The sequence below is a fragment of the Rattus norvegicus genome, chromosome 16 (genome assembly GCF_036323735.1).
Source record: "Rattus norvegicus strain BN/NHsdMcwi chromosome 16, GRCr8, whole genome shotgun sequence".
NCBI lineage: Eukaryota > Metazoa > Chordata > Mammalia > Rodentia > Muridae > Rattus > Rattus norvegicus.
Window position 1 is genome coordinate 52437016 of NC_086034.1, and position 10754 is coordinate 52447769.

General features: G+C 42.1%; 1 protein-coding gene across 6 annotated transcripts in view; it reads left to right on the forward strand.

Moving 5' to 3' along the window:
* Primpol (primase and DNA directed polymerase) overlaps positions 1-10754 on the forward strand; it is a 37082-nt gene that overhangs the window by 23122 nt on the left and 3206 nt on the right. For 5 of the 6 annotated variants that reach the window (XM_006253167.5, XM_341433.9, XM_039094880.2 and 2 more), the window contains 7 exons: positions 220-453; positions 1111-1273; positions 3495-3583; positions 5592-5681; positions 5828-5936; positions 8349-8431; positions 8515-8561. In XM_006253167.5, the coding sequence (XP_006253229.1) occupies positions 220-453; positions 1111-1273; positions 3495-3583; positions 5592-5681; positions 5828-5936; positions 8349-8431; positions 8515-8561 (815 nt within the window). Of the gene's footprint in view, positions 1-219; positions 454-1110; positions 1274-3494; positions 3584-5591; positions 5682-5827; positions 5937-8348; positions 8432-8514; positions 8562-10754 lie in introns of those variants that run through there. The other variant, XR_005494696.2, reaches the window with a different exon arrangement.

The window sequence follows — 10754 nt, forward strand, 5'->3', positions numbered from 1 at the left end:
AAGTCCATACTAGCAACATGGTGTGTTTACAGCTGACCCCCTCTCGTGCCAATAGAGCTGGGAAAATAAAGGGTTACACCCATGAAAGGATGTGGTAGAAGAGACATACGACAGTGTGGAGCAGTAGCTGAGGAAAGGCTTTATTTCATAAATAGACACTACATTACAGTCTACAGAAAAGAAGGGTTGGACTGCAATCTTAATGCTTTTTCTCCTTAGGTAATTTTGTGAGAAAAATTTTGCAACCTGCTCTTCACTTAATCACCAAGGACGATGAGGATGAGATCACAGAGGCAGTGGGCCATGAAGCCTCCTGTTTTTCTGTTACACCATTAAAACAAGAGATTTCAGAGGCCTGGGAGAAGCTGGCGTTGCCTAAGCAGTGTGACCCCGATCTTTCATTTTTAGTTGTGAAAAATCACAAAGGAGAAAAATGTCTCTTTGTGGATCTAGGTAAGTAACACTGCCCTGCACCCTGTGTGAAAGGCAAGTCTGTACCTGCTTGGGCTCTGCTTAGGTTCTGTCGTCTACTTGGAGTAGATTTTTGCTTCTTGAGTGAAGACGTCAAGATTCATCTTTTACTGTGATTATCCAGTCGCCCCAGCACTTTTGTTGGAATGACGGTCATTCCCACAGCTCAGCAGTACGCTTCACCATCTCCAGAGTATGGACGTATGTCAACTCTGGTCTGTCCTCTTATTTACTCTGGCTGTCTCATTTCCTGGGCTGGGACTGGTGCGTGATAGGCTCCCCCACTGATGTAGTGTTCTCTCATTTCTTGCTGTATAGTTTTCTGGCTAGAAATCTTACACACCTTTCATTAACTTTGTTGTAGATGCTCTGGTTTTTCTTGGCACCTCCCTTTGTCTGGGGTCTTGCAGCATAGTGCTTTGGCAGCTCTCAGGCTTGCTTTCCTTTGGATAGCCGCTCCAGAGTCGCTTAGTTAGCTGCCTGCCTGTGCCTTCTTTCATCTTAACGTCAGAGTATCTGAATTTATACATTGCCTTAATAACCATCATTTCCAACAACTTTGCAGAAAAATAATATCTGCTGACTATAAAACAGATTATAGAAACATGCATTAATTTTTAAAATTAATTTTTGTTGTAGGAGTGTATACAAAAAACAGAAACTTTCGACTATATCAATCATCAAAAATAGGAAAGCGTGTGTCTTTGGAGGTTGCAGAAGATAACAGATTTATTCCAAAACAGTCAAAAGATATTTCTGAGGAAAACCAGTATTTCCTGTCTTCCCTGGTGAGCAATGTCAGGTCTGTAGAACCAGAATCAACCCATCGTATATTTATGTAGTTAGCACTGGATATTGCTAAAATGTAAATGTATAAATTGATCCTACCTTAAGAAAAAGAAAGCTTGTTTTTAAGTCTCTTTTTTTCTGTATTTGAAAAATAATAACAAGAAATGTTTCTAACCATTTAATTTCTTCTTTATATAATGTATTTTCCAGTTATTCCAAAGTCACCACTTTATAAAGAAGAAAAAAATGATGTTCACATTGTATTTAAAAGTATAATTACTACTGTCTCATTTTCTTTCCACATATACACATATACACATACACATTTAGACTGCACACAGCTCTACTCAAGGCCCTGTATTTGATCCTCTGCACCAGTCCCTGGAAAATAAGTTTTAATTGAGATCATTACTCATGATTTTGTCACCTGATTTGTTCAGTTCAATATCACATCACAAATATTTGCCAAGCTAATAATTGGTCAGGAGTTATGAATAAAACATTTAGTGCATAAGCTTTGTACTGTAATGGCGTACTTTATCATCAGGTCTGTTGTTTCAAGTTAGGTTTCTATGTTTTGTTTCTAATTCCACCTTTGCCTGGCAATTAAGTCAGAATGTGGTTAGTAGGCCCACCCCTATCTGTAAGCCTAGCACTTGAGAAGTGGACATCATCACCCTGCCCCCCAAAACCAACAAACACAGCAAAACCCTAAAACAAACAGAAGTTAAAAAATGGACTAAACCATATTACCTTGCTATGTCGTCTTTTCTGTTTACCTCCCTCAAAAGTTTTGTTTTGGGGTTTTGGTTTGGTTTGGTATTTTTTGTTGTTATTTTTGGTTTTGGGTTTGTTAGTTTTTGACAGACTATGTAGCCCGGGTGGGCCTGGAATTCAGTATATAAACCAAGCTGGCCTCAGATTTACAGAAATCTACCTGCTCTGCATCTTCCCAGATGTTTTTAAGACATTTCCATAAAAATTAGCTTTAAGAATAAACATTAAACTGGGTGTCGTAGCACCACACTGGAGACGGGTGAGTGGATCTCTGAATTTGAAGCCGTCACAGCCAGGGCTATCAGAGAAACCTTGGCTCAATGTAATTTATTAACTAAATGTTAAAGGTATGTTTCTATAGGAAAGTTGTATGTAGTGGGAATTCCATAACAGCCAGGGCTATCAGAGAAAGCTCGGCTCAACATTAATTAATAAATTAATTAATTAGCTAATTAATGTTTAGGGTATGCTTCTCTAGGGAAAGCTGTGTGTAATGGGGAAGTGAGATGAAAGACTGTTAAGGTGGAAATACTGCCAGGGTTGTTAAGTTTAGAGCATTCGAACGACACTCGCATAGTGGCCAGCACGCATTGGCGGTGCAGTATCTGCGTCTGTTAAGCGCAGTAGAGCTCTGGTCTCAGTGTGTCTCCACTTCTGACTACAGCAACCACAGAATACAGTTCTTCATGTTCTGACGACTCTAACTATCCAAGTGTTTTGTTGCTACTTCATAACTAGAATTTGATACTAGCCAAGTTCATTCCATCATAATATAAATTTATAATATGCAGGATATCTAATGTGTGACTTCTATGAAAGGGACATATGTCCCTGCAGGGGTTGTGACCCCAAGCTGAGAACCACTGGAGTCCTGGGTAGTTTCAGTGCAGCCTCACAGAAGTGAGCGGCTCTCATCTTAAATAAGGCTCCCTCAGCTGCACGTGCACAGCCCAGTGACCGCCAGGCACTGTTCTCCCTGGTTGTTAGTGTGCATTTCCGTCCTACCTTCCCGTGCTTCCATCTTCTCTTTTGTTATTCATAGTTTGAAATCCTAGCGGAAGTCCAATGGTACAACTACACTTTGAGTCATTCCAGCACCCGAGAGCCCTTGCATCACTCTGTGAAGTGTTTTAAACAATCCACCAGGGTTGGGGAGTTAGCTCAGCGGTAGAGCACTTGCCTAGCAAGCGCAAGGCCCTGGGTTTGGTCCCCAGCTCCGAAAAAAAGAAAAGAAAAAAAAGATTACCAGTATGTGCTGGTTAGGGTTTAAACAATCCACAAATGGCTGTTTAAAGGACATTGTTTTTCATTGACGAGTTATCATCTTATTGTTACGTGTTCTGTGGTAGGACTGGCAGCCTGGGCTGCAACAGTGGAGCAGCATGGAGCTGGCTCCTCTCTCTGGGAAGCTACTTCAGCTCTAACAGTGTACTTTATTTCTTTATAACTTTCTTTAGATTCTCAGACACTTTACGAATTCTCTCATGTGACCCGTCTCAGACCAAAAGAAAGCGGGTTGAATATTCTAACAGTGCTGGCACTTCAGGTAACTTCAACAATTAAAATTGAAGGGTCCAAAACCTACTTTACCTTAAAAATCTTAAATCTGCTGGTCTTATAAAAACTAATTCTTCTAGGTTTCTAACCAGGTTGGATATACTATAAAAGAATTTATAGGTGCTTATTAATTAAAATACCTGACTTCATTCTGTGCTAAGAATATATTCCTTAAGGAATATATAAATATTTTATGTTACTTAAAGAATGTAGAAATAATACATTTTATATAAAATAAGCACATCAAAATATGGCTAATCTTTAAACCTATTTTTAAAAAAAATTTTTTTTTTTGTGATGGATGTTTTGACTGCATGTTTATCTGTGTACCGTGTGCATGTCTGAGGCCTATGGAGGTCAGAAGTGGCCTCTGAGCCCTCCCCAGCCCTCGTTCACCCTTTGTTCACAGTCACAGACAGGGAGCTTGAGATGGCTTGGCAGGTGAAAGCATTCACTACCAAGTCTGACAAAGCAACTCGGTCCCCAGGCCCACAGACGTGTGCTCTGACTTACACACACACACACACACACACACACACACACACACACACACACACACACACACACAATCTTCTTTTTACAATCACAGGTAACTACTACAGAAGCTCCCCATTTAACCTAGTACTGCAGAAGTATCTCTTTATCAGACCTTGCCCACTCCTGTACTGAAGAACATTTTCCCTACAGTTTCTTATCTAAACTCTTGATAAATACTTTTATTCACATAAGTTGATATATCAGTACTGAGGTAGGTCCACCCCTATCTGCAAGTCTAGCACTTGAGAGGTGGACGTCATCTCTGAGTTTGAGGTCTAGACAGTGTGGAAGACACCCACTGATGATAAGAGAAAAAGCAGATTCCAGAACCACAAGTGTGGGGCAGGGGATGGAGTTTAGTGATAGAGCACTTGCCCTGGACTTAATAGATTCCCTGCTGCTATGACAGTGACACAGACACACAAAGTACATGACTGCAAGCCTACTAAAAATGTGGGCAATATTTCCTGTGTTTATTTCCCCTGACTATTTAAGATATATTTTTAGACATTGTCTGGGAGTTTTTCTCATTTCTATACTTAAATATTTTCTAAAATGTCTCCAGTTATATATCTATTTTAAGAGAAATACTGACTTTAAGAAAACTAGATTTTCCTGTCATTAGAACTAAAGGAATTTGTGAACTGGTCATTCTAAGTTATAGAGGTAGATTCTTAGATATAAAATAAAAGTCTCAGTGCCCTCCAGTGAGAGACTCAAGGAAACACAGATTGAGTTTATGATTCCCTAGGTGAAGGAAGTCCTTGGGTACCTCACTCAGTAAGAAGGAAGGGGTTGGAAAAGACTTACAGCTTTGGGCTGACTGTGTGACTCAAGCGTAGACGAGGGAGCATGGGTCCGCTTTTACTTGAGATAGAATGATTTCCGTTGTTTATCTTACCGATTCTTATCTGGGAGGAGGCATCTGGATGGAGGTTGACACTGTAATTGCTAAAGCAGTTAACAGTTGCTATGTTAGCCGGGAGGTTTGGGCCATTTTTGTAGTTTGGTTATTTATATTTTCTCCCTGCTCAGACATGACTGCAGAGGGGTCTGGTTTAGTCTAGAATCCTTGTGACCCCAGAGTGGCCTCAGTATTGACCTATTGAAGTTTGTGGTCCTCATTTGTGTTTAATAGCAGAAATCAAGACTGAAACCGGAATGGCTAGCCCGAGGCAGTACCCAGCCTTAGCCAGGAGCCCTGTGCAGCCAGGCTGAGGGTCTACTTTTCTCCTTGTCAGAGTGAAGAAAACAGGCAAAACAGGCCTTTTATAGAATCTAGCCAACACTTCTCTAATCGATGTTTGAATCTTAACTACCTCCTCAGAGCATTAGAAGAGCCCAAGAAGCAACAGTAAGGAGAGTTGAAAAAGAGGGCCAAGACTTCAGTTTCACAATTAGTAACTTGATCAGCGACTAACTTAACTGTTCTCATCTATAAATGCTTCTCTCTGTTGCAGTGGAACCCATTGAAGGCTTCCAGGCCTCCCCGTACCCTGAGGTCGACCGCTTTGTTCTTTCTTTGGTGAATAAACCTGACACTGAAGGAGGTAAGGCTCGGCTTTCCCCTCTGTCTGTTTGGTTTCAGAGGTTCTCCGTGCAGCCTCAGCTGTCCTGGACTCACGTGGCAGGGTTATCCTCCACTGACTCTTGCACGGCGAGCAACGGTTCCTTGAACAGCGTCCTTGCATTTTAGGAATTCGGCGTTGGAACTACTTTTTCCCAGAAGAATTGCTGGTTTATGATATATGTAAATATCGCTGGTGTGAAAACATTGGAAGAGCCCACAAGAGTAATAATATCATGTAAGTAATATTGGTTGTATGGCTTGTATGCCTTTAACTGGTATATTTAAAATATTTATAATTGTAAAAGTAATGTTGACAGTATAAAGTCATTTTTATGATATATGAACTTAAACTCTGTATTTGGTTGATGTTTTATGTTAAATTATTAGTTGTCAGATTACTTCTAGCACAAATCAGCTTTTTGTTTATTTGATATTAACCCTTACAGTATTTTCTCCCAAAATACATCCTCTTTCTACTCCTCCCAGTTTTCTCCATTTCCCCTCCATTCCGGATTAACCCCTTTCTGTCCCTCAGAAAACAAATGGGCGCATGCTTTGAATCCCAGCACTCTGGAGGCAGAGGCAGGCAGATCACTGAGTTTGAGGCCAGCTTGGTCTACTGAGCAAGTTCTAGGACAGCCAGGGCTACCCAGAGAAACCTAACTCAAGAAAAAAGAAAAGAAAGAAAGAAAGAAACAAACAAACAAAAACAGGCTTCTAAGAGATTATAATGTAACTAACAATGATAAAACAAAAACTAACACATTGGAATAGGACAAAACAAAGTAACAGAAAGAAAGGAGACAAGAAAGGACGCTGGATAGAGATACAGAAACCCACTGTTCACACACTCAGAAATCCTATAAAAACACTAAACCAGACACCATAATATATAAATATATATGTGTAGGGTAAAAGGAGAGAAAAATACATGAAACAAAAGAGTGGTGATGATGATGGTGGTGGTGGTGATGATGATGATGATGGTGGTGGTGGTGGTGATGATGATGGTGGTGGTGGTGATCATGATAAAGGAGAAGTCATAACCCAACAAGGAAGCTCCACAGATGCCTTTAAGTTTGTTTTCCCTGGCCACCCTTAAGAGTATTCAGGTCGGGGCTGGGGATTTAGCTCAGTGGTAGAGCGCTTACCTAGGAAGCGCAAGGCCCTGGGTTCGGTCCCCAGCTCCGAAAAAAAGAACCAAAAAAAAAAAGAGTATTCAGGTTCCCTTGAGAAAACTAAGCTTCCATTAGCAAGTGGTCAGCAGTCAGGGACTGCTCTGGGATGAGGGATCAGGGCTGGTGTCCACCGTTCCTTTCAGCTCCAGAATCCCATCTAGTGCAGGCCCTGCGCTTGCTACCTTAGTCTCTGTGAGTTCATATCTGTGTTAATCCTCATATAAGGCATTTAATCATTCCATGCTAATTCCTGCCCCAAATCCTACCAGGTCAGCCCCACCTTCCTACCTTCTGTATTTCTGAGTTTTGGGTCATCTGCTGGACTGTAGTTGAGCTGCCACCTACATACCTTAAAGACTATGCCCTTATGGCTCTCCTCTCCTCCAGGAGCCTGCCCATACCCCTCATCTAGGGATGGGGGCTCGTGCACCTCTTCCCACTCCATGACTGAGCACTGACTAGCTTGGCTTTGTACAAATTTGTGCCAGCAACCATAACTCTGAGTTAATGAGTCTGATGGCCCCTTTGGTCCGGAAGATAATACTTTGCTGCAGTCTTCCCTGACCTCTGACTCTTACAGTCTTACCACTGTCCCCTTTTTATACCAGTCCCTGAGCTTAGGTAGGAAATGAGACACAGGCGTCCTGTTTGTGGCTGTGCATCCACTTACTCTGTACTCTGTAGATGTCATCCTTACAGTGCTGCCCACTCTACCCACATATTTTGAACCTACAGTTTTCCGCGGTTCCTAGAGAAACGCCTGTCACTGTGCTGTTTTCTGCTCAGAAGTCTGTTTGTACAGTCTATGCATTGATGTATCATATGCAGGAGGCACACATGTGTGGAGGTCAGAGGACAGAGTTTTAAGGGGGTCTCTCATAGCCCCAGAGCTCACCAAACTAGAGAGCTGACTGGTCAGTGAGTCCCAAAGGTCTACCTGTCCATACATCCAGCATTGGGATTACAAGAGTGTGCCACCACTCGGGGCCTCCCAAAACGGTGTGCTTGTATATTGTATTTACTGTGCCTGTATGTGCAGGTCTGTGTGCAAGGTCTGGCTGGCAAGCTCCTAGGACTTCCTGTGTTCTCCTTCACACACCAAGGTTACAGCCGTGCCCAGTGTTCATGTGCGTTCTTAGGATCTGAACTGCAGTCCTCATGCCGGGCAGCAAGCTCTCTCCCCACTGAGCTGGCTTCCGAGTGTTTGTTCTCATGAGGGCTCTGAGGGTTGGACTGGAGGGTTTGCAGGCACAAGAGCTTTGCCGGCGGATCCCTCTCCTCAGCCCCATGAGTGTTACTTTTAGCAACCAGTTTTCTTCTGGTTACTCATATTTATTCTCTTCCTTTAGCTTTGTAATTTTTCTCTATCTTTTAAGTCTTAGGCACATCTTAGCACATGGCGTATGTTTAAACTTTATTTTCTACCCAGTATGAGTATTAATAATGGTTTCTTTCCCTTATACATTAAGGATTCTGGTTGATCTGAAAAATGAAGTTTGGTATCAGAAATGCCATGACCCTGTATGTAAAGCACAAAACTTCAAATCTACCTGTGAGTTATTAATTTTTATATTTACCACAATGTGAAAATTAGATATCCACCTAAAAATATTTGTACTTATCTTTTTGATTCAGGTTTCCCACTACCCACTGAAGTAAGTCTCCTGTTTCTTCTGAAAGATGTGAGTACAGCTCTTGGCCTGCGGTTTTGGTACATAGCATATGAACCACGAACAGCCTTTAAACACAATGCGAAGCACTCGTGCTCTCTTTGGAATGTGTTAGTGATCTTCCCACCTCAGTGCCTCTGAGAACATGAGCCACTGGGGAATAAATTTAGTCCCAGGCATATTGACGTTTCTGACAGTTTGCTTTAAGGGTACAGAGCACTGTGTCGCTCTTTGGCCCACAGTGGCTGTTGGTTGGATTTCCATCCGTAGAACAGTGTCAAAGGGAATAATACACAATTTTACTTTTGGATACCACTAGCTTGCCAAACCAACATTTAATCCAAATGATTCACATTTAGTGTTTTTAAAAAAGCAGAAAATACATAAAAAACAAAAGTGGGTTGGTCTGGATGGGACCCTAAGGGCACTTAGTGCTCTTGTAGAGTTCAGTCCCCAGCACCCACATGGTGGCTCACACTCCAGTTCCAGGGGATCTAATGCCCGTCCTTGTCTGGCTTTCACAGGCTCCTGCATGCATGTGGTGCACACACACATGTAAGAAAAAAAAGCAAGAAGGTAAAACATCACACATAATTTGGGCAAACCGATGCAAAGGTTATAGCATAAACCTTCATTATACTTGGCTGTGCTCATTTTCAGAGTCGTAATGCACAGTAGTTTTTTCCCTTGAAGTAGCGGAAACATTTTGGGCTCACCAAGTTGTTCGGGGATATCCAAGAATTGAGAGGGTACATAGGTTGACGAGAGCGCCTGCTGCTAGGTTTGCCAGTGGCCGGCAGTAGACAAGTGCAATCCACCGTGCGTTTATTAATGAAGTTGTGCTCTTTGTAGGTTGTTTCTGGATCCATTTTTTTGATTATTTAGTACTTTTTGTTATGGATTAGAGTTAAGTACAAGCTGAACAAGGGCTTACATTTATATTCTAGAAAACTGACATCCTTTGACATCTGCATTTAAATCACTTTTTTATGATGTATGTACGGGTGATTTGATTGCATGTGCATCTGTGTACCACATGTGTGTTTGGTACCCAAGGAAGCACAAGCATTTGGTCCCCTGGACCTGTGGTTAGAGGTGGTTGTGAGCCACCATGTGGGTGCTGCGGACTGAAGCTCTGGAAGGGTCCTCTGAAGAGCAGCAGTGCTGCTAACCACTGAGCCCTCTCTCCACACCCAACACCCAAGTTGAAAGTGAAAATCCCATGCTCGGAATGTTGGAATGGGACATAACAGAACTGATGCAGACTCTCTGGCAGATTACCAGGTTTAGAAGTAGTATCTAGGAACAAGTGAAAATTTAATTATCTCTCAAAAGAGCAGTGTATCATCACGTTGAGTGGTTTAATTTGTTGCAGTGCCAGTCATTGAACCTAAGGCCTCATACATGGGAAGCAAGGGCTCTCTCTGGAGCTACCTTCCCAGCCATTGATTTATTTTGGTGACGGCTTTGGTGGAAAGTTTTTTCTTTTCGAATACCTCAAAAATGCTGAGTTAAAATATTCTTAGCATATAATATTACCATTATTTGAACAAAACTTCATTTTTTTAGAAATAACAGTATAGAACAAGTACCTTCCAAGTGAACTGCTAACATTGCAATTTCTCCTTCACACACACACACACACACACACACACACACACACACTCACACACACTCACACACACACAGGTCAGAGGGACAACTTTGGTGTCATTCCTCAGAAGGGTTTTTGGTTTTTTGAGATGCAGCTTCTCACTGGGCTGGTATTCACTTGGGAGGCTTGGCTAATGGCCAGGCTTGGCTAATGGCCACCAGGGATCCATATCTCTACCTCCCTAGTGCTGGGATCACATGCTGCCATTTTTGCGTTGGTTCTAGGATTGATTTTTGTTAATTTAGAAGTGTATCTTCCCGCTTGCCTCCAGCTAGCTTATCTTCCTACTGGGAACTTACATTTGCTGTACTCCTTCTGAGGACATTGAAATGTATCTGCCATGAGCTGCAGTCAGTTGCAGCCTCAGAGAAGCATGTCTGCACTACAGAAGCAACCCACTTCTGAGCTCACTTATCCTCCCCATGACAACAGGCAGCTAGCATGCTCATTCATGAAAACTGGCTATTACGTTACACCCTGACTCAACATGTCAGTGTGGTGAAGTCACATGTTCTGATCTTTACTCCTCTGTCCGCCTTACTCCTTCCCTC